The 25,103-nt window shown below is 33.5% G+C and overlaps 1 protein-coding gene across 1 annotated transcript; it reads left to right on the top strand.

Annotated features, from left to right (window-relative positions):
- Positions 1 to 2,727: 2,727 nt before the first annotated feature.
- LOC109088358 (mitofusin-1-like) lies at positions 2,728 to 24,559 on the top strand. The gene is given in 19 exon segments (XM_042734670.1): positions 2,728 to 2,850; positions 3,539 to 3,573; positions 4,251 to 4,390; positions 4,502 to 4,637; positions 4,721 to 4,883; positions 6,425 to 6,549; positions 7,501 to 7,609; positions 9,087 to 9,194; positions 10,854 to 11,007; positions 12,116 to 12,183; positions 15,366 to 15,487; positions 15,665 to 15,791; positions 16,918 to 17,022; positions 17,950 to 18,061; positions 18,766 to 18,992; positions 20,317 to 20,490; positions 21,664 to 21,860; positions 22,046 to 22,180; positions 23,871 to 24,559. Coding segments are annotated over 17 exon segments (2,247 nt in total). The 5' UTR covers positions 2,728 to 2,850; positions 3,539 to 3,573; positions 4,251 to 4,275; the 3' UTR covers positions 23,941 to 24,559.
- The last annotated feature ends 544 nt before the right edge of the window (positions 24,560 to 25,103 follow it).

Below are 25,103 nucleotides of genomic sequence, written 5' to 3'. Positions count from 1 at the left end.
TTATAGTTCTAAAGACATTTAAACACTGGCACATATGTTTTCTGGGAAGCTGCTTTAAAATTGAGGATACTCTGCAACATTTTAACATAATAGTGTGAATTTATACACATCTTAAAAAAAATCGTAAACAAAGATTATTGGAGTGTGTTTTACAACAACAACAAAAAGATGTTATTTGTTATAACATTTGTATTGTGTTGCTTCCCATTTCTTTGTAATTAATGGTGAAAATTGTTCAGTCTATGGACACCTCATTATTAATACAACTAAATATAAAGCATATCTATATTTTCACTGTCTCTTATTTTCTTTCCTTTTTCTAGTCTGTACTCTTTTAGACAACATCTGGAACTTTGTGTTTTTAGGACTTCTTGTGCTAAATGAGTACATTTGGATGTAATCTTAAAGTTAGTTTGTCTATATATTTGATGGTTGAAAAAAAAAGATAATACAATTATGTATTCACTTTTATTGGTGTAAAAACCATTAAAGTCATAACAGACTGTATGTTTTCACGTACACTGTTTGTCGGAATGCAGTTTTACAGCATTCATAACATGTGAACAAGCAACAGGAACACTTTTTGTAAGCGAAGAAAACAAAAATAACGACTTTATTCAGTAATTCCTTTGTCAACGGTCTCCTCTGTGTCTCTCCATATCACTGTATGCTGTGTATGCTCTTCTGTATCATCCGTGCCACAAGGATGCGCTGTTTCTACGTGTGTTTAGCTTTGATTTGAAATAAAACAGCGCATCCTTGTGGCGTGGAATATACAGAAGAGCATACAGTGATATGGAGAGACACAGAGGTGACTGTTGTCAAAGGAATTGTTGAATAAAGTCGTTATTTTTGTTTTCTTCGCTTACAGAAAGTGTTCCCGTCGGAGTATTCTGACCACGACTTTCATACCTTTTCTGGACCTTGACACTGTTATTTATTTGGCAGTCTATGGGACAGTCACAGGCCTCCCGGTTTTCATCCAAAATATCTTAAATTGTCTTCCGAAGACGAATTGAGCTTTTAACGACATGGGGGTAAGTGATTAATGACAAAATTTTGGGGTGGAGTATCCCTTTAATTTTATATAATTTGATTTGACACTGCATGGCCTGATAAAATTATGTCGTCTGCTACACCTATACAGATGACGATATGAGTGTAAATGAAAAGGTGTTTTGGTGGCTTCAGAAATATGAGGAGTGTAGCAAATCTGAAACATCGGGATATAAAACAGAATGAAATGATCCAATAGAACAGAATCCAGAGATGTCTATCAAAACACCCAGAAAGCCAGGTGTAGACTGACGTCGACATAGTGTGTCCTGGTGACATATTTTTAGTCATTGGGGGGTCCATGGAAATCCGCGCGCACCGTGTACAAGAGCACACGTTGAAATTAAGGCAGAAGAGTCCACTATGTGGAAATATGCACAGTTGTGTCAAACTCCTCCACAGTTGAGTAAATTTTGGCCTTGTCTCAAATGCCACACTTCATGTGCACTTGCACCCTTAGCATGCCACATGCTTGTGTCTGTTAAATCCTCTAGACCGCAGGGTGTCCCGTTCACCATTTTAGCTTTCTGATGAGCACTGTGCCCTTGATGCGAGCTCTGCAGCAGACTTCTAACCGACTGTCAAAACAGCATACAGCACAGAAGTGTGGACTCAGAAAAAAAGTTTAGGAAAAAGATTTACAAAAAAGTGTTCGAGACAGAGCAGAAAGTGGACAATGAAGTACCTCAAACGCATACCTTTCAGTTTAAAATATGTTAAACATTTGTAAAACAAATACAGTGCATATCAAATACAGTCTGTTTACAATTATTTGTAATATTTGACCCTGGAGCACAAAACCAGTCATAAGGGTCAATTTTTTGAAATTGAGGTTTATGTATCATCTGAAAGCTGAATAAATAATCTCTCCATTGATGTATGGTTTGTTAGGAGGACAATATTTGTCTGAGATACAACTATTTGAAAATCTGGAATCTGAGGGAGCAAAAAAATCTAAATATTGAGAAAATCATCTTTAAATGAAGTTCTTAGCCATGCATATTACTAATCAAAACATGCATTATAATATAGTTTACAGTAGGAAATTTACAAAATATCTTCATGAAACATGATCTTTACTTAATATCCTAATAAAATAATACCTGTGCTACTTATGACTGCTTTTGTGCTGCAGGGTCACAAGGTTTGTTTACAACCCTTAGTGGTGAATTTTTTATTTTAAATATTTTTATGTCACTTTTTATTATTATTATAATTTTTTTTTGAAAGATGCTTTCATCCTTCAGTACGTCATTGTACTGTGAAATATTTCATAGGCCTTATTCCACAAAAACCTTCTATGTTTTACATGAATTCCTAATTTGCTTAAGGACAACAGCTTTTTAGTTTTTACATGACTGTGTTTTATCAGGTAAAAAAAAAAATTGAGCTTTCACAAAGAATGCTGTCTGTTCATTAAACCAGCGGTTCTCACCAGAGCTCCTATGATGCGTCTGTTAATGTTTTTATTTGAGTAACCTTCTCCAACATTTTGACATTGACGCTGAGCCAGACAAGCCCAACATTTTAGAAAACTTTTAGTTTTTGTTTCTCTTTTCCCTCCTCTCTCAATTATCGCCACTATACATGCTCCGGTACAGTAGGTGGCGGCATGCACCTGATAAGTCATGATTGTAATTCGCCAGTAAACTAAAAGAAGACTTTTTTCGGGACTTTTATTTTGGCGCGCGCCTATGGTGCAAAGAACAAGAAGACTTTTATTTTGAAATCCTCGAGGCTGCGTGTAGCGGCTGTGTGTCCTGACAGCAGAGGATTTAACATTCCTGTGATCGGGTAAGATTCGTGAATCAAGCGATTTGTACCACATTTAGAGTGATAATGCGATGATATCGATATAAAGAAGGAGAGCGAACGATATAAAGCAGATGTTTATGATGAGACAGCATGAAGCTAAAGGCTAAAAGCTCATGTCACCTCTGCAAACATCTGACAGTTACAGATATTTAACTCACATCTAACGTATAGTTTCTGAAATATCAGAGAGCAAATTAATCGTGTCTTTATGGCGTTAACGTAAATAAATATGCGTTTTAACAGGGTAGAGTTTATCAAATGTAGTTTTTAGTAGTAATCAGCTCTATCCTCGTGTATTTGATGAGATTAATTTATATAAACAGCGTGTTTAGATTGAATTTCGTCCTGAAGTCACCAGATTTAGCTGGTTTTAAGACGCTTCTTATCTTAATTCTGCATGAATAATCATCATGAGTCACTTTCACTTTTGTATTCGTGTGTGGCAGGGATTTTTGTAACATTACTGTGTGGCGTCACGGAAAAAACACGGTACTGAATGTTTAGCATGTTTATATACCATGGTATTTATTTACAGTACATGGTACTTTAAAGAATACACTGCTAGTATGATTGCACACGTCACAAAAATTGGTAATGCTATGCGTTTTTTGTTAATGAGTGTTTCCAGATTTATTAACCTATTTTTTTTTTATTGTTTTATTGACAGTTTTCTGCTCTGATGTGAAGGTCTTGAAGATAAAGGTGAGTAAATTTAATTTATAAATAAAATAATGAGAATCCATAATAACATCTCCTGAACTTGTCTCCTTTAGTAATAAATTGTATGGTTTTTTACGACTTAAGTTTTAGTATAATTTTAGTATTTAAGTTTTAGTCATTTTGATGTGTGTTTTTATTATTTTTATTTATTTATTTTATTATATATATATATATATATATATATATATTTAATGTTGTTATTTTTTAAATTTCAGGTTTATTATTATATTTATTTATTTATTTATTTGTGTATTTATTTATTTATTTATTTATGTATGCATTTATTTATTTATTTGTGTATTTATTTATTTATTTATTTATTTATATGTGTATGTATTTATGTATGTATTTATTTATTTATATATGTATTTATGTATTTATTTATTTATTTATTTATGTATTTATATATTTCTTTATTTATTTATAAAAAAATAACTTTTTAAATACATAAGAAGCTAATTATTTAAACAAATATTTATTTAACTTCAACGTAACCTAAACAAAAATAAGACATGTTGACTTGCCAACTAATATTCTTATTTCAGATAATGTTTCTTTTATGTCAGGTGATGAACATGTTTTGTATGGACTTAGTTTTAGTTTCACGTAATGATAATAACTCTGTAATAACCCTGTTCCCGCTCTCCTCTGTGTTTCAGAAATATCCTCCGTGCAGGTGTGGAAATGGAGCCATCGGATCCTTCTCCGTTGAAGCGTTTTGTTCAGGCCAAAAAGAAGATCGGCGAGGTCTTTGAGCAGCTGTTAGTTTACGTTCAGGAGGGAACGGAGTTTGTAAAAGGTGAACTGAAATTCAGTTTGACAAGACCTCACAGATCCTCCGTAGACTGGGATTGTTTAATAATGTTTGTTAGTTGCAAGGTTAAGTGTGATGTATCTTGTGTCTCAACAGAGACCTGTAGTAATGAGTCGCTGGAGAATATCTCGAACAAGACACAGCTGGACCAGATCGAGGGGTACACGAGCCAACTCTTCAAAATTAAAGAGGTTTTATCTCGCAATCACATGAAGGTGGCCTTTTTCGGCAGGTGGGTTTTGTGTTTGACTACAAGTTGCATTAAAGAAGCGTTTCACGTCCATAAATGTCCTAAACGTCCTCTGTTTGGTACAGAACAAGCAATGGTAAAAGCACGGTTGTGAACGCGATGCTGCGTGACCGTGTGCTGCCCAGCGGCATCGGACACACCACTAACTGCTTCCTGAGCGTGGAGGGCACGGATGAAGACAAGGCCTTTCTCAAGACCGAAGGGTCCGAGGAGGAGAAGAGCATCAAGGTGCCAAGTGAATGCTTTCTCTCAGAATTTACTTTCTGGAAAACACGAATCCACTGGAATGGAATTTACTGTATAACGCGGAATGTTACGGAATTTGGCAACATTTGGACGAATACATTAAAAAGTAGAGCTGAAATTGCCTGAAATATGAAGTCTGTGTGTTGTGATACTCACAGAGAGTCAAAGATGTTCACTAAAATAAAAAAATAAAAGTTCGGCTTGACTTGAATAAATCAAAATAAAAGTTCAACAAAATAAAAGTTCGGCTTAACTTGAATAAATTAAAATAAAAGTTCAACAAAATAAAAGTTTGGCTTAACTTGAATAAATTAAAATAAAAGTTCAACAAAATAAAAGTTCGGCTTAACTTGAATAAATTAAAATAAAAGTTCAACAAAATAAAAGTTCGGCTTAACTTGAATAAATTAAAATAAAAGTTCGGCTTAACTTGAATAAATTAAAATAAAAGTTCAACAAAATAAAAGTTCGGCTTAACTTGAATAAATTAAAATAAAAGTTCAACAAAATAAAAGTTCGGCTTAACTTGAATAAATTAAAATAAAAGTTCAACGAAATAAAAGTTCAGCTTAACTTGAATAAATTAAAATAAAAGTTCAACGAAATAAAAGTTCGGCTTAACTTGAATAAATTAAAATAAAAGTCCAACGAAATAAAAGTTTGGTTTAACTTGAATAAATTAAAATAATAGTTCAACAAAATAAAAGTTCGGCTTAACTTGAATAAATCAAAATAATAGTTCAACAAAATAAAAGTTCGGCTTAACTTGAATAAATTAAAATAAAAGTTCAACAAAATAAAAGTTCGGCTTAACTTGAATAAATTAAAATAAAAGTCCAACAAAATAAAAGTTCGGCTTAACTTGAATAAATTAAAATAAAAGTTCAACAAAATAAAAGTTCAGCTTAACTTGAATAAATTATGACAGAAATACATTACTGTCGCACAGTATCTTGAACTTCTCAAAGAAATAATAATAATAGTAATAGTAATAAATAATACCGTTTATTAAAACACGGATGATAACCCACATTATGACAGAAATATTTTACCATTATACATCGATAATAGATTTTAAAGGCTTCTCTCATTGGGAAAGTTTTATTATTAAATTAAAAGTTTAATGAAATTAATTGATAATTAAAATTTAGTCAAGCAGTTAACATTAACATGAAGTCCATGATAAAATACGAACAAACAATAAATAAACAAACAAACAAACTATGTTAAAGTTTAAATAAATGATTAAATTGCAAAGGTTGATCTCGAAATCAATTAAAAAGATAGACTTTTTGATGGTTAAAAATTACAATTAAATTAAAATTCATAGAATGAGGGAGGAAAAAAACAAAAGTTTGAAAATGAAGAAAAAAAATCTTTCAAATGCCAATTTTAAAATTTTAATAAACATGCAATTTCGTGAAAGTTTTATGATATCAATTCATAAGATGTACTTTCTGGTTAAAACAGGCACAAGTGTTATAATAGTGTCTTTAGTCATAAAACCATGTTTTTCTCTGCAGACGGTGAATCAGTTGGCTCACGCACTACACATGGATGAGAGTCTGGATGCCGGCTGTCTGGTCAAAGTGTTCTGGCCCAAAACTAAGTGTGCTCTGCTCAGAGACGACCTGGTGCTGGTGGACAGGTACACTTCAGGCCCACGAAAAGCCTTGTTTGTATGTTTAACATGCAGTAAATCCATCTGAAGATCCACCTGTAACTGTGTTATCAAGCTGTCCTGATGTGCTAAACATGTATAATCAGGTGAAATACACATTCACAATCTGGCGTCTGTAAGATTTCCTTTCATGTTTCTAAAAGAAGTCTCTTGCTGCATTTATTTGATCAAAAATGCAGTAAAAAAAGTGAAATATTATTACAATTCAAAACAGCTGTTTTCTATGTGAAAGTATTCTAAACTGTAATTTATTTCTGTGATGCACAGCTGTATTTTCAGCATCATTACTCCAGTCTTCAGTGTCACATGATCTTCAGAAATCATTCTAATATGATGATTTGCTGCTCAAGAAACATTTCTGATTATTATCAATGTTGAACACAGTTGTGCTGCACAATATTTTGTTGGAAACCGTGATACATTTGTGACCCTGGACTACAAAACCAGTCACAAATGTCTAATCTTTCCATTGATGTGTGGTTTGTTAGGAGGACAATATTTGTCTGAGATACAACTATTTGAAAATCTGGAATCTGAGGGTGCAAAAAAATCTAAATATTGAGAAAATCATCTTTAAAGTTGTTCAAATGAAGTTCTTAGCAATGCATATTACTAATCAAAAATTAAGTTTTGATATATTTACAGTAGGACATTTACTAAATATCTTCATGGAACATGATCTTTACTTAATATCATAATGATTTTTGGCATAAAAGAGAAATTTATAATTTTGAGCCATACAATGTATTGTTGTCTATTGCTACAAATATACCCCAGCGAGTGCTGCAGGGTCACATATTACTTTTCATGATTCTTTAATAGAAAGTTCAAAAGAACAGCATTTATTTAAACAGAAATCTTTTGGAACATGCATCCTTGAAGAACTATAGAGTATGTTTTTGTGATGTTTTCTTTCAGTCCTGGCACTGACGTCACCACGCAGCTGGACAGCTGGATCGACAAGTTCTGTCTGGACGCGGACGTGTTTGTGTTGGTGGCCAACTCTGAATCTACTCTCATGAACACGGTGAGAGACGAGCACTGCATTACGAGCAGTCCAGCATAATCAGACGGGTCTGGAGCCGTCACGTGCTCTCGAGTGTTTATAGTGTGCTAATATGGGAAAGAATGCAGCGCTGCGTTTAGACTGACCTCTGCTCGGACCCACATGCCTGCTATCCCAGAATGCTTTGCTGGACTTCAGGGGGATTTTTCTAAAGGGCAGATAAACAACTGGAAACTGAAACTGACAGAACACTGGCCAAAACCAAGCTAACTTTCTTATATTTATTGTCTTAGAATAAGTACCAGCCAAAGTAGCATGCAGTATGTATACTGAGCACAGTATGCAAATGTTTCATATACTTGAAAAACCCAATACATTTGTATTATGCAAATGTTTAAAGTATAGAACACTGATTAGTTTTCAATCCATACTTTCCAGCCGCCTGGCTCCAGTTTGATACTTTGCACCCACTTTTTATGATTTTATGATGGCATCTGCTCTACATTTATCTTTTTTATAGCTTGTATTCTGTTATATATCCTGGTTTACTTGTAAATAAAGCTAAAGTTGTTGGAAACACTGTTTGACATTGAGAATAGAACATAGATATGTCACGTAACAAAATAATTAAAGCAAATAACTAAAAAAATAAATTAATTCATAAATTACTAAATAGGGCTGTCAAATGATTAATCACGATTAATCACATCCAAAATAAAAGTTTTGTTTACATAATATATGTGTGTATACTGTGTATATTTATTATGTATATATAAATACACACACATGCATGTATATATTTAAGAAGAATATGTTATGTATTATAAATATAAATTATATATTTAGAAAATATTTACATGTATATACATTTATATATTTATATTCTTATATTTTATATTATATATAAATATATTTAATATATAAACATAACATATTCTTCTTAAATATATACATGCATGTGTGTGTATTTATATATACATAATAAATATACACAGTATACACACATATAACATATTAAATTAATTCTGATATTGCTGTAAATAAACGTGTGATCAATAGTATGAAAAACCTAGTATTAATATGCAAGGATTTAACAGATTAAATTAATTCTGATATTGCTGTAAATAAACGTAGAGTGAAAAGTAAGCATAAATAATGTGTGAATTAATTTTTTTTTAAATACCATGTGAAATATAAAAGTGAGAAACTTTGAAATAAAATGTAGCAGACAAACAAATCAGTATATCATATTTGAATATATCATGAAATATAAATTTTTGTTATCTGCTGCATTTTAAGGTGTATTTCACGTTTTTTATTTTACATCATAAAATAAATTAATTATTTTACGTATTTAATTAATTAATGCTTACGTTTTATCAAACTGCTATTTAACATTCTATGATTTTTTTTTACAATATAAAGTACACATAAAGAAATATGTGTGTGTGTGTGAGTGTGTTTGTGAACTCAACCCCGTTGTTATTTCTTTTTAAAGGAGAAGCATTTCTTCCACAAGGTCAATGAACGCCTTTCAAAACCCAACATCTTCATCCTGAACAACCGCTGGGACGCTTCTGCTGCCGAACCCGAATACATGGAGGACGTGAGTTTATTCGGCTCACTACAGATTAGTGCTCGGCCAGTATATATCACCAACGCCAGTATATCTGCCAATATTTATTAATTATCAGCATTATCAGTTTGGCCAAAGAGTCAGAAGTGGGACTTTTATTTTGACAGTGCTGAGAAAGCAGACTCATCAGAAAAGACATCATCAAATCACTTTATCCAGTGTTTAAGTGAATGAAATGGCCTTAACAGCTTCAACAACTACTGGCTTTGTTCTCTCTCACCGGATTTGTGTGTGCGCGTGTGTGTTTGTGTTTGTGTTTGTGTGTGTGTCTGTGTCTGTGTGTGTGTGTCTGAGTGTGTGTGTGTGTGTGTCTGTGTGTGTGTGTGTGTGTGTGTGTGTGTGTCTGTGTGTGTGTGTGTGTGTCTGTGTGTGTGTGTCTGTGTGTGTGTGTCTGTTTGTGTGTGTCTGTGAGTGAGTGTGTGTGTGTCTGTGTGTGTGTGTGTCTGTGTGTGTCTGTCTGTGTGTGTGTGTGTGTGTGTGTGTGTGTCTGTTTGTGTGTGTCTGTGTGTCTGTTTGTGTTTGTGTGTGTGTATGTGTGTGAGTGTGTGTGTGTCTGTGTGTGTGTGTGTCTGTGTGTGAGTGTGTGTGTGTCTGTCTGTGTGTGTCTGTGTGTGTGTGTCTGTTTGTTGTGTGTCTGTGTGTGAGTGTGTGTGTGTGTCTGTGTGTGTGTCTGTGTGCGTGTCTGTGTGTGTGATTGTGTGTGTGTGTCTTGTTGTGTGTGTGTGTCTGTGTGTGAGTGTTTGTGCGTCTGTGTGTGAGTGTGTGTGCGTCTGTGTGTGTGAGTGTTTGTGCGTCTGTGTGTGTGAGTGTGTGTGCGTCTGTGTGTGCGTCTGTGTGTGTGTCTCTGTGTCTGTTTGTGTGTGTGTGTGTGTGTGTGTGTATCTGTATCTGTCTGTGTCTGTGTGTGTGTCTGTGTGTGTGTGTCTGTGTGTGTGTGAGTGTGTGTGTGTGTGTGTGTCTGTGTCTAAGTGTGTCTGTGAGTGTGTGTGTGAGTGTGTGTCTGTGAGTGTGTGTGTCTGTGTCTAAGTGTGTGTGTCTGTGAGTGTGTCTAAGTGTGTGTGTGTGTGTCTGTGAGTGTGTGTGTCTGTGTGTGTCTGTGTCTGTGTGTGTGTGTGGGTTTGTGTGTGTGTGTGGGTCTGTGTGTGTGTGTCTCTGTGTGTGTGTGTGTCTGTGTGTGTGTGTGTGTCTGTGTTTGTGTGTCTGTGTGTGTGTGCGTTCTGTGTGTGTCTGTGTCTGTGTCTGTGTCTGTGTGTGTGTGTCTGTGCCTGTGTGTGTGTGTCTGTGTGTGTGTGAGTGTGTGTGTGTGTGTGTGTGTGTGTGTGTGTGTGTGTGTGTGTGTGTGTGTGTGTGTTTACCTTTGTGTGTCTGTGTGTGTGTGTGTGTGTGTGTGTGTGTGTGTGTGCGTGTGTGTGTGTGTCTGTGTGTGTGTGTGTGTGTGTGTGTGTTAATTTTCAAGTAGTTCACAAAAGTGTGTATACATCAGGCTTTTATCAGTCACCCTGCTGTCTGAGACGTTGGCATCGTTCATCAAGAATTCGATATATCGGTCGACCACTACTATGTTTTCCCAAAGCAGACTGAGCAGATCTGTAAATCTGTCTTTGTTCTGTGGTGTTTTTATGGTGTCAGGTGAGAAAGCAGCACACGGACCGGTGCGTGGACTTCCTGGTGGAGGAGCTGAAGGTGGTGGATCGCGCTCAAGCGCCGAATCGTATTTTCTTCATATCGGCGAAGGAAGTGCTGAACTCGCGGATGCAGCGGGCGCAGGGTATGCCAGAGACGGGTAAGAGCGTGATCCTGACGGGTTCACGAGCCAGCGTCACATCTGACGGATGGGAGTCCGGTCTGGGTATTTACAAAAACGTAACTGTCATGCAGATTTTTGTATTATTATAGAGATTGGGTTTATTTAGTGACACTGCACACATGCATCACGTTTGAGATGACAGTCTGTCCCGACACGCTTGACCTGCTGCTGTCTGACGGTTTAGACTTGAACTAAAACTTGAAGTAGTTTCATGCATGATTTTATAGTTTGATCAACTGTAGCAACACATTTCAAATTAAAGCTAAATGTTTATAAATTTAAACAGCTCGACTTGAGTAAATACATTTTCAACAGTGAAAACAGGTTTAGTTTAAACCGTAAAATGGCAAAATATGTTACGAAATGTACTATTAATGGGCAAGGAAATAACATTTCAAGTCTTAAAATACATTTAGGGTTAAGTCTGAGGAAGTGCGATTTACAGTAAATGAAAATATTAAAATTAGAAGACACAGACACAGCATTAAAATATTTTGTGTTGAAAATATTTCACTGACATATAAGTAATATTTAAGTTTTGATATATTTACGGTAGGAAATTTACAAAATACCTTCATGGAACATGATCTTTACTTAATATCCTAATGATTTTTGGCATAAAAGAGAAATGTATAATTGTGACTCATACAATGTATTGTTGTCTATTGCTACAAATATACCTGTGCTACTTATGACTGCTTCTGTGCTCCAGGGTCACATATATATATTATAAAATATATTATTATATTATTATATATATTATATATTATTATATAGTTATATTATAATATTAAAATGTATTTTATTTTTTTTAATTTTTTACATTTTTAAATTATATATTTATTTATTTATTTAAATATGTACATATTTTAAAATTGATTTTAGCAATATATTTTTGGTCATTTTATTTATTTTATATATGTATTTATGTATTTTTTTCATTTTTGGGGAATAATAGAGAAATCCCCACTGCAAACATTATCAAACAGTACAGTACAAGTTATTGGTGTGTTGCACAACTAACATGCAGTAAACATAATATAATCAGGGCATAATAAAGATGTGTGTGTGTGTGTGTTTACAGGAGGAGCTTTAGCTGAAGGGTTTCAGGAGCGACTGAAGGAGTTCCAAAACTTTGAGAGATCGTTCGAGGCAAGTGTGCAAAAACAAGAAAACTTAGAGTTAGTTTCATTAGAACATGTGAAGAGATTTGGATGATTAACTCACGTTTACAGTAAGCAGTGGGTGAAACGGCTGTGTTTATGAGCTCAGATCATCTCGGTTCAGATAAAGAGCCGATACGACTGTGTTCAGATGTACATTCCCTGCATCATTATAAGCCTTTATGAAGCTTGAACCACTGGAAACTCGTTAAGCAGCACTCCTTATTTCATCGACACACTAATGTTGTTCTGCAGGATAATAAATACGACACATACAGGTCATATTTCACCTTACAATCAGCATTATATTTTACATAAAGATCATTAAGCGTATTAATAGAACTATTGAGATTGTGAGATGTTCAAAACATCCTAATGCTCCAAAAATGGACTTTTTTCTGTCGATTTTGGGGTTTTGTGCCTTATATACAGTACAGACCAAAAGTTTGGAAACATTACTATTTTTAATGTTTTTGAAAGAAGTTTCTTCTGCTCATCAAGCCTGCATTTATTTGATCAAAAATACAGAAAAAAATGTAATATTGTGAAATATTATTACAATTTAAAATAATTGTTTTTAAATTTATTATACTTTAAAATTATCATTTATTTCTGTGATACAAAGCTGAATTTTTAGGATCATTATCACATGATCCTTTAGAAATCATTCTAATATGATGATTCATTATCAAAGTTGAAAAACAGTTCTGCTGCTTAATATTTTTCAGAACATGTGATACTTTTTTAGGATACTTTGATGAATAAAAAGTAAAAAAAAAAAAAAAAAAAAAAAAGAAAAAAAAAAGCTATGTTTTTAAGATATAAATATTTTGTAATAACAATATACACTACTCAGTAAGTTGGGGTCAGTAATTTTTCTTTCCTTTCTTTTATTTAAAATAAAATCAATACTTTTATTCAGCAAGGATGTGTTTAAATTGATAAAAAAGTGATAGTAAAGAAAAATATATTATTAGAATATATATTATTAGAATTTTTTTTTTTATTTTTTAATAAATGCAGTTCTTTTTAACCTTTTATTGATCAAATATGTTAGACAGCAGAACTGTTTCCAACACTCATAATAAATCAGAATATTAGAATGATTTTCTAAATGATCATGTGATAGACTGGATGTTACATGTGACACTGAAGCCTGGAGTAATGATGCTGAAAATTCAGCTTTGCATCACAAGAATACATTATTTTTTTTAAAGTATATTCAAATAGAAAACTATTATTTTAAGTTGTAATAATATTTCACAATATTACTGTTTTTTCTGTATTTTTGATCAAATAAATGCAGGCTTGATGAGCAGAAAAGACTTCTTTCAAAAACATTAAAAATAGTAATGTTTCCAAACTTTTGGTCTGTACTGTATGTGTATATATATAAATTCCTCATTTAGCAGATGCTTTCATCAAAGCGGCTTCATCTGACTGTAGACAGGTTTTGGTCTCCTCCTCTTATGATTATGATTATGATTATGTCCAGTATGTGAGCAGCGTTCTGGGTTTAGTTAGTTTAACCCATCAGTGTGTCTCCACTGAAGCAGCGGCCGGCGTGAGCGTCTGGTTTCCTCAAGCTGTGTCGTCATTGCTGAAGTCTAGATTTACTGAGGCGAGGACATTCCTTTCTTTAGTTCGGTTTGTTTCTGTTTCACCCTCTTCTTTCTGTTCGTTTAGCATGAATGGACTGATTCTGCTGTGTTCATACAAATGCACTTTTGTTAATATTATGTTTTTTTAGAAGAAGAATCCCACAAATACACAGGGAAGTCCAAAAATCTGAGACTATATTGAAATTTAGGATTTATATTTATGCATTTAGCAGATGTTGTAATACAAAGCGACTTGCAGAAGATAAACCAAATCACCCAATTAATTAAACATACAATAAAAAATTAATTTTATAAAAAACAAAAAAAAAAATATCTCCAGTGATGTGAATGTGATTTAAAGAAGAATTAAATCCAGGTTTGCTGTGCTTGTTTGTAGTGCTGCACAATTTGGCCAAAATTTTGTGATAATATTGTGATCATATAAAATAATGATAATTATTATTACTAAATAAAACATTAAAAGTATTAAATAAAAAAAATAAGAAATATTGCTATTGGACTAGGGCTGCACAATTAGGCCAAATTTTAATTTTGTGATTATATCAGCATGATTATAAATTAATAATAATAATAATAATAATAATAAAACATATTATTACCCGATAAAAATATAAAAAATACTAAAAAAAACATTAAAAATGGTAAAAAAAAGGAACCTTAGCATATAAGTGAGAAATATAATGTAATATAATATAATATTTAACTGTAAAATTACAATAATAATTATGGCTTTATTTTCAAACTTAATCCATTGAACTGTTATATTGATAATATTGTGATTATGTAATAATAATGATATTGTTATTATTATTATTAATAAAGAAAAATATAAAAATTACTAAATAAAAACAAAATAAGAAATATTGCTATTGGACTAGGGCTGCACAATTAGGCCAGATTGTAATTTTGTGATTATATCAACATGATTATAAATTAATGATAATAATAATAATAATAATAATAATAATACATATTATTGCGCAATAAAAATATAAAAATATAAAAATAAAAACATTAAAAATGGTAAACAGCATATAAATGAGAAATATAATATAATATAATATAATATAATATAATATAATATAATATAATATAATATAATATAATATAATATAATATAACATTTAACTCTTTATTTATTTTCAAACTTAATCCGTTGAACTTTTATTAATTGTGCAGCTTTATTTGACAACTAAATATTTCATTTAAACCCAGTAAAGACATTTAAGAAAATTTGTATTAAATTTGATAAAAGGTGGTGCTTTGAGACTTTTTGACACCGTATTGTTTTTATGTTTGGCTTTTGTGTTCATTGCAGTGTTTTATTGATATGATTTGCGTTTATGTTCATGCTGCTGTGAGATGAACTGGAGAGCCGCTGACGTCTAGGCTTCAGACTCGCTGCAGTTTTTGCTCTTAATTTGTTGTTTTAGTTTCACGCCTGCAGCAGGTTTGAATCTTTAACCCTTTAAAGTCGGCCATGAAGGCTCCTGTCACAGTAGCGTGCGTGTGTGTGTGTGTGTGTGTGTGTGTGTGCGTGACCTCGCAGGAGTGTATCTCGCATTCAGCAGTGAAAACAAAGTTTGAGCAGCACACAATCAGAGCAAAGCAGATCACAGAAACAGTCAAAGACATCATGGATCAAATCAACATCGCCGCCGCGGACAAGAGGTGCGTCTGTTTCTCTTTACTTCGGGGATATTGTAGCAGAAGATCCAGTAATCTATACCAGAAGAGCTGATTATTTTCAAGTGATTCGTCTTTGAGATGAATCCAGAAAGTCTTAACGAACATTGGCTTCCCGTGTGATCATCATTCATGTGATAACGTGTTTATGTCTTATCTCAGGGTGGTTTCTCTGGAGGAGAGAGACTATCTGATTGATCGACTGGATTTCATTCGCAATCAGCTCAACCTGCTCGTCCAGGACATCAAGAAGAAGATCGAGGCCATCACAGAGGAAGTGAAACACAAGGTAACACTGAGATCCACTGTTGAGACGGGCGATGAAACCTTGAGTGATTTTGATCAAGTAAAGGTCAGAATAACTGCAGTAATATCTCCAGATGAACTCTTACTGGACTGAAGCAGCTCAGCTTTACTTGATTCTCCATCAATCATGTTTTAGAGTCTCAAATCTGATCATCAGGAGCTTTTGAGGAGCGTTTGTTTCCAGAAGCTTTACTTTCACTGTTCCTCAGCGGAGGAATGATCTTCACAAGCCTCCAGAACATCTCACATCTTCTGAGGAGACTTTATTTCTTCATCTCTCAATCACTGCATTATATGTTTGGATCATTCACATCTCATCTCACTGAGACACATTACTGGAGATATAGAGTGACTGCTGATATTCAGATCATTTAATATCAGTATCTGCTCTACTGTTAGAAAGATCTCACTGATTTACATTACAAGCATCAGAATTTAATCATAGAAATATCAGCATCTGCAAAAAAAAAGTTTGAGTCTTTAAATAAAATCAAGATGTTTTTCCTCCATATTATCACTATATGAGAATATATGAGCCATAAAAGCATGATGGACCAAATATGATACTCAAAAAAAAAAAACATATGTGACCCTGGAGCACAAAACCAGTCATAAGGGTCATTTTTTTGAAATTGAGATTTATGCATCATCATCAGCTGAATAAATAATCTCTCCATTGATGTATGGTTTGTTAGAACAAAAATAATTGTCTGAGATACAACTATTTGAAAATCTGGAATCTGAGGGAGCAAAAAAAATCTAAATATTGAGAAAATCATCTTTAAAGTTGTTCAAATGAAGTTCTTAGCAATGCATATTACTAATCAAAAATTAAGTTTTGATATATTTACAGTAGGAAATTTACTAAATATCTTCATGAAACATGATCTTAATATCCTAATGATTTTTGGCATAAAAGAGAAATGTATAATTGTGACCCATACAATGTATTGTTGTCTATTGCTACAAATATACCTGTGCTACTGATGACTGCTTCTGTGCTGCAGGGACACGTATGCAAACTTTAAAAAAGTATATTTAGTCTAAAAAAAAAATAAAAAGTGAGTCCTGAGCAGTGAAGGATTGCTGATGTAGTTTGTGTGTTTCAGGTGTCGGATGCCATGGCAGAAGAGATCTGCCGTCTGTCTGTGCTCATAGACGAGTTTCGTGCAGATTTTCACCCGTCGCCACACGTGCTCAAAATCTACAAATCTGTGAGTGTCAGAATAGACCAATAAACACAGCTGACTATTACTAACTACATTTTTGTATTTGTATCACACTCACAGTGAAATGTTTTTGGTCCAAGAATCCTTTACATAGCTGCATATTAGACATCAAATGTAAAAAAAAAAAGAAATATAACAAAAATTTATATTATTAAAATTAGTGCTGTTAAACGATTAATCGCATCCAAAATAAGTTTTTGTTTACATGTTTGTGTGAACTGTGTATATTTATAATGTCTATATATATATATATATACACATACATACAGTAGATATTTTGAAAATATTTGCATGTATATATTTATATAATTTATATTACAGATAATTATATTTAATATATAAACCTGTGTATGTGTGTATTTATATAGACATAATATGATAATTTGGATGCGAATAATTGAATTAAAATATATATATATATATATATATATATATATATTTTTTTTTTTTAAGCACCCAAACTTCTATGTGTGCATATATATATATATATATATATATATATATATATATATATATATATATATATATATATATATATACAGTATTGTCTAATATGTATATATTAGATTTGATATAATTTTTATAAAATAAAATTATAATAAAAATTATACTTTATAATTATTATTATTATTAATATTTTTTTACATTTTATATAATATATATATATATATATATATATATATATATATATATATATATATATATATATATATATATATATAAATATTTATTTATTTATTTTTTAAATAATGTATTTATTTTTTGCTTCAGAAATCTCATTCAGTACCTGGTCTTTTATATATGTATAAAATGTTTTTTTTTTTCATATTATTTATTATTTTAGTTTATTTTTGTAGCTTTAGAAATGATCTTCTGATTCAGTGCCTGATCTGATCTGTTCGTCTTCTGCAGGATCTTCTGAGCCACATCGAGAAGGGCATGGGCAAGAATCTGGCCTTCCGCTGTTCTGATGCAGTAAACGCCTCGGTTCAGTGACCTGTGTTTGATATTTAAACACCAGTGGGTGACAGTCCTATTAATAGACCATCTCTGATAATGGGTGAAGCAAAAAAAAAACCAAAACAAAAAAAAAAAAAAAACAAAAAAAAAAAAAAAAAATGTGGCCTAACGGTGAGAGATTTGGACTTGTAACCAGAAGGTCGCACATAATGCAGCTGTGGCCTAACGGTGAGAGATTTGGACTTGTAACCAGAAGGTCGCAGGTTCGAGTCTCGGTGCTGGCAGGAGGAGTTGTAGGTGGGAGGGAGGGTGTGGTGGTGACTTCATGAACAGCGCTCTCTTCCACCCTCAGTACCCATGGCTGAAGTGCCCTTGAGCAAGGCACTGAACCCCCAGTTGCGTCCCCGGGCGCTGGATATATAGCTGCCCACGGCTCCGGGTGTGTGTTCACGGTTCGTGTGTTCACTTCTCACTGCTGTGTGTGTACACTTGGATGGGTTAAATGCAGAGCACCATTTCGAGTATGGGTCACCATACTTGAAAAATGTCACGTGACGCTAATAAACAATAACATTCCTATTAATAGACCATCTCTGATAATGGGTGAAGTGTTGATAATGTAATTCTGTACAAAGGTTAGTATGTACTTGATTGCTGTTGGTGTCAATCTGCTGTAGCGACGCTAAACCATAAAACCAAACGCTGTATGGACAGTTTAAGCAGTGATAAATGTGTGTTTATTAATCTACCTGCCTGTTGTGCTTCCAGAGTGTCTGAAGCCTCTGCTGCCCTCTGCTGTACAGAGCCAGCTGCACATGCTCATTCCCAGCAGGAAGTTTGAGCTCAGCTACGACCTCAACTGTGCCACGCTTTGCTCAGACTTCCAGGAGAACATCGAGTTCCGGTTCTCTTTAGGCTGGACATCGCTGGTCCAACGTTTCCTAGGTCCTGTCAACGCCAAGCGTGCCTTGATGCTGGTGGATCAGACCCTACCGGTACATAAATCAGAAATCTGCGTTTCCACTGAGATACCTGGAGATGCTTGTGTGGACTCGACCTTCAGCCTCCATGTTTTGGTCTGAATTAGGAATGCATGATATTGGATTTTTGCCGATATCCGATATGCCGATATTTTTCAACAAATTTTTTGCGTATACCGATATATTTCCTTTTGTTTCCAAGTCTCTCCTGTGAGGAAATTATAAACAAATTATTTTTAGTTTTGGTTAGTTTTTAACAAAAATGTAATTGTTTTTTTTATTTATAATGACAGTACATTGAAAGCTTTGAAAATAATTATAAATCAACTATATATAGTAAATATATATTAATTCTATATATTCTATATATTAATATATATTAAATCTTAAAATAATATTTTAAGGTTACAATAGCATCTTTCTGAAAAAAAATGCAGCTATATATATATATTACTGCATTTATTTTATTTTATTTTTTCAGAAAGATGCTGTGGTAACCTTAAAATATTATTTTAAGATTTAACATTTGTAGGTCAAAAGAGTTGTAAAAATTCTGAAAATCTTTTGGAGCTCATATTTCTTTTAAAAAAACAAACATATCACACATTGATGGATAAATCTGTATATATAAAATTATTTAATTTAAAAGTGTCATATCTGTGATTTTTTTTTTTTTTTTAATTCATGTAAGCTATAGCTTCTGACCTTTAAATCAAAACACACTCTTGATTTCATGACATCAGTTACTGCTTTATTTAATCAGAGACACAATCTATATATTATTTGTGTATTTTAAGTAGGCCAAAAGCTCCCCCTTACCAGAGGGGCATTAGGACCCGGGTGACTGTTGACTCTCGCACTCCGGAGGCGTCGTTCTGTACAAGCATTCTCAAATTAAATGCATTTATCCAAAATAGTGAATCTAATCATCATTCATGCAAAAGGTTGCTTCAAGAATGACCACACTGCTGACGTGATTTAATCACTTGCACACCCTGAGCACATGTGACTTAATCCTCTTATAACAAGGCATATCGGCATAATTTTTCATATCGGGCTGATGCCGATATTTACATTTTAAGCCATTATCGGCAAAAGTTCACTTCAAGAATGACAACACCACTGACGTGATTTAATCACTTGCACACCCTGAGCACATGTGAGTTAATCCTCTTACCGGCAGGGCATATCGGCATAATTTTTCATATCTGGCTGATGCTGATAAAGCGGATTAACTCACACTCACTTTCTGATTCCGATATCGGTCCGATAATATCGTGCATTCCTAGTCTGAATGGAATTTTTTAATGGTTTATATTGTTTATTGTATTTTACTCAGCTGACGGCGCCAACCACCCCATCAGCCCCGGCGGTGGTTCAGTCTCAGGTGCCCAGAGCTCAAGGTCAGAATCAGCAATCACTGATGCAGGAAGAACTCATGATGTCCATGGTGAGCAACCTGGCCTCGGTCACTTCCCGCACGTCTATGAGCGTGATCATCGTTGGAGGAGTGGTGAGAATTATTGCTCGTTAATGCTTTAGAATAAACTTTATATTATATATTATTAAAGGTGACAGTCAGATGTCCACTTCCTGTCTAATTTGGGCAGTTCCTGGCCAGAATAAGCTGCAATGAGCTTGATTTCTAAATTTAGAAATACTTATGAAATCATGTGAGTGACCATTCCTTGTGTGAAGGTGTGGTCACATTAGCGCAATTTTGTGGGCAAAATAGTCCATTGTTTATTGTGAATAGTGTAGCAATATATGAAGTCGCTTTAAACCAAGCAGATGGGTGAAAGAAATACATAAATGAGGAACAAAGCCAAAATATTAATTGTCATTGATGAATATTTACTTGAGTTATCTACGGTTTTGTTTTTACACAGAGATGAGTAGTTGTATTAGTAAAATATATTGAGTGTAGCAATCTTTGTTGCATTACATTTCAATTGTGACAGTTCAAAAATGGGAAAAAGTACTTCTCACATTTTCCCGCCAAAATTTGCATGCCTGTAATTCAATTAAACCAGATACACTAGCCAACATTTGAAGTGCATCAAAACCTTTCATCAAAGTTGTCCTAAATCCTAAAAGCGTTCTCGTCTTGGGACAACTTCCATGAACTTTTTTTGATCCACTTCAAATGTTGACCACTATAGAGTCTTAAAAATTTAAATTTGTTGAACCAAAATCAAAAAAGGATAAGTTACAGCCATGCAAACTTTGGAGAAAAGAAAACAAAAAGTGCTTTTTCCCAGTTTTGAATGGTCCCCATCGGCATATAATGCAACAAAGATTGCTAAAGCCAACCGATTTTATGAATAGAGCTACCAATCTCTGTGTAAAAACAAAATAATGATGCTGCAATCTTTCTAAAGTTATTTTCCACCTGCTGTAATTTGGCTCCAAATCTCATTTTGACCTCCTCTACAAAATAGTGGATTACTCAGTAAATATTCATCCATGGCATTGAATATTTTGGCTGTTTATGTCTTTCTTCAGACGTAGGTTTCTAAAATTTGGTTGATTTGACACAGAATGACCCAGCTGTGAATTTTTGATACCAATTTGCAAATTCCCAATTCCAGTCCACCGACAGAACTCCCCGAATGACGGTAAATGCGACTCATGGGTTGGAAATCAATGCATTGTTATTGAAGTTCATCTCTATACCTTCTGTTAGGTGTGGCGAACCGTTGGCTGGCGTCTGATCGCGCTCTCTATGAGTCTGTACGGCGTGCTCTACCTGTATGAAAAACTCACCTGGACCACCAAGGCCAAGGAAAGAGCCCTGAAGAAACAGTTCGTGGATTACGCCACAGAGAAACTTCAAATGATCATCAGTTTCACCAGCTCAAACTGCAGCCAGCAAGTGCAGCAGTAAGTGTTTACATCAGAGTTTGGTCCGTGATGAAGTTGTAGTCCATATTTGGATGCAGAAACACCAACATGAATATGTTTATGCTCCACGTGGACTATACAGTCGTTCTGAGATGAATACACTGCTATTGATTACGTTCACTGCAGCTCAGGTGCAAGTAGAAAATAATGTGTGTCTGATGCAGAGAAATCGCCAGCACGTTCGCTCGACTCTGCCAGCAAGTCGACATCACCCAGAAGGACCTGGAGAACGACATCCAGCGCCTCACGCACAAGATCCAGAAGCTGGAAACTGTACAGAAGCGCTCTAAAGCGCTCAGGTCAGTGTTTGACAGTGTTGGGGAGTAACTAGTTACATGTAACGGAATTACGTCATTTAGTTATAGTTACTGAGAAAAAAATTTAATTTGTAAAGAATACAAAAGGGGTTACATCTGAATACTTTCACACATGTACAGATTTGATTTATTTCTTTCATAAATTGCAGCGATTGCTCTAAAATATGAGACGGCAATGTTTCAGGAGTTTAGGACACGTGCTCATTTGATAACGGTTTTATTTCCCATTCAGGTTTTATGTACAGTACAGGTCAAAAGTTTGGAAACATTACTATTTTTAATGTTTTTGAAAGAAGTTTCTTCTGCTTACCAAGCCTGCATTTATTTGATCAAAAATACAGAAAAAAAATGTAATATTGTGAAATATTATTACAATTTAAAATAATTGTTTTTTGAATTTATTATACTTTAAATTATCATTTATTTCTGTGATGCAAATCTGAATTTTTAGGATCATTATCACATGATCCTTTAGAAATCATTCTAATATGATGATTCATTATCAAAGTTGGAAACAGTTCTGCTGCTTAAATATTTTTTCAGAACATGTGATACTTTTTTAGGATACTTTGATGAATAAAAAGTAAAAAAAAAAAAAAAAAAAAAAAAAAAAACAGAAGATATGTTTTTAAAATATAAATATTTTGTAATAACAATATACACTACTGGTCAGTAATTTGGGGTCAGTAATTTTTTTTCTTTCTTTTTTTTAAATAAAATCAATACTTTTATTCAGCAAGTGTTGTGTGTTAAATTGATAAAAAGTGATAGTAAAGAAAATATATTATTAGATTTTTTTATTTGGAATAAATGCAGTTCTTTTTAACCTTTTATTCATCAAATATATTAGACAGCAGAACTGTTTCCAACACTCATAATAAATCAGAATATTAGAATGATTTCTAAATGATCATGTGACAGACTGGATGTTACATGTGACACTGAAGGCTGGAGTAATGATGCTGAAAATTCAGCTTTGCATCACAGGAATAAATTATTTTTTTAAAGTATATTCAAATAGAAAAACTATTATTTTAAGTTGTAATAATATTTCACAATATTACTGTTTTTTCTGTATTTTTGATCAAATAAATGCAGGCTTGATGAGCAGAAGAGACTTCTTTCAAAAACATTAAAAATAGTAATGTTTCCAAACTTTTGACCTGTACTGTATATGCTTTATTTTTGCAGAAAGATAAGATAAACTGTTTTTTTCCCCAAAGCATTGTTAGATGCCAGTGTTTTCTGTCAAAGCTATGCAAATGCTTTGATTTCAAAAACAGTATCGTAGCTATTAAACTACATCTTATGATTTTAAACCTGATTATTTAACCACAGAATGATCTTGAAGTAAACATAGCTGCAAAAGTCTGATTCTGTGGTGGCTGTGCTTTAAAATTAAATTATCATAATCATAATTCAAGTGAAGAAGGATTCTGAAAGTCTGATAGTAATCAGTTATATTAATAAAGTAATTGAAATCGATTACATTTCCAAAGGAACCTTCCCAACACTGGTGTTTGAGCCATCTTTAATGGTAATAAAGTATTTAGACTCCATGTCCAGTTAACAAATGCATCTTGAGAGTTCTGTATTTCTGTCAAACTTTGGGATGCACCTTCTATCGATCATTTTGAGGCGTTTGTAATAATGGACACATTTCCTTTCCTAGACATAAAGCCACGGCTCTAGAGAAGCAGTTAGAGGATTTCAGCTCCCAGTATCTCCGTCCTCAACCCTGATTCTGTTCACACGGACGCCGGCTCCTTCCAGAGAGTGATGTAACTGGTGAATACTGTACGCCCTGCTGTTTAGGGAACTCTCTACTCACCAGATGTTGCAAGGAATGCAAGAGCAATAAATGTTTCTTGTAGTCAACTTTGTATTCTTGAATTAAAGCGGGTTTCGGTGCTGTTTTGGTTGAGGTTTTTCCTGTACAGAGATTCAGTTTCACTGGAACTGAACTTAAAAACACTATCTTGTGAACTGTGAAACCGCCCTGTTAAGCAAAACATGAGGGCAGAAAACTAGAATTTAAAAATGCTGTTCAGGTTCATTCTAATGAAGGAGTCCAACTTTATTTCACACTTACACCCAGCCTTTTCCACAGAGCCTTTTTATTCAGAAACAGTTCGAGTCATCAGACGGGGAATTCAGATTTTGTAGATTTGCCTTTTGATCACAAAGCCTATTTTCTATCTGTTCCTCGAATCAGCGGTTTGAATCAGTATAACCCAGTGTTAAAATTCTTTATGAACTTGCTGTTATTTCCAAACGTATGTGAATGTAATATCCTGAAAACAAGTTTCTCCTGTGTTATAAAAAAACAAATCTATAATAAAACATTACTAAATTGTTGTATTACTGTGTTAAAGAAACTTTTCTTACGTTTGGATATTACACTATTAATCCCAGTAAAGAACTTTTACAGAATGAACACTGAGTTATTGACAGTGTTGCAAAAAAAACATGCTCATCTTCTGAATCCAAATGTGTCACTTTCAGAAGTTTAAAGACTTTTCGTTAAAGGCGGCTGTCAAAACAAGTCATCTTTGGTTTTATTTTCAACTATAATTTTAATTCAGACACTTTGCTTTATATTATGAGTGATTTTTGAAATAGACATTAAAATTAACATAATAATGGCAACATAATATTAAGCTGCAGGTTCTTTACAAAATAAGATTAAAGAAAAACAGAACGAACGATCTTCGAATATAATGACGCTGTTGACGATTTTCGCTTCTGGTTTCCTCAAAAGATCATTTACTTTAAAGTGAAAACGCCTATGAAAACCATTTACAACTTATTAAATATTTTGATCAGCCTTTTGTTTTCAGTTGAGAATGACATGTAATAACTTTACCAAGATACACAGCCCTAACATCCATATTCAAATGAATTA

Source organism: Cyprinus carpio, chromosome B11 (genome assembly GCF_018340385.1).
Source record: "Cyprinus carpio isolate SPL01 chromosome B11, ASM1834038v1, whole genome shotgun sequence".
In the NCBI taxonomy this organism is placed as follows: Eukaryota; Metazoa; Chordata; class Actinopteri; order Cypriniformes; family Cyprinidae; genus Cyprinus; species Cyprinus carpio.
The sequence above is the reverse complement of the archived record's forward strand: the minus strand, read 5'-3'. Positions and strand labels throughout refer to the sequence as shown.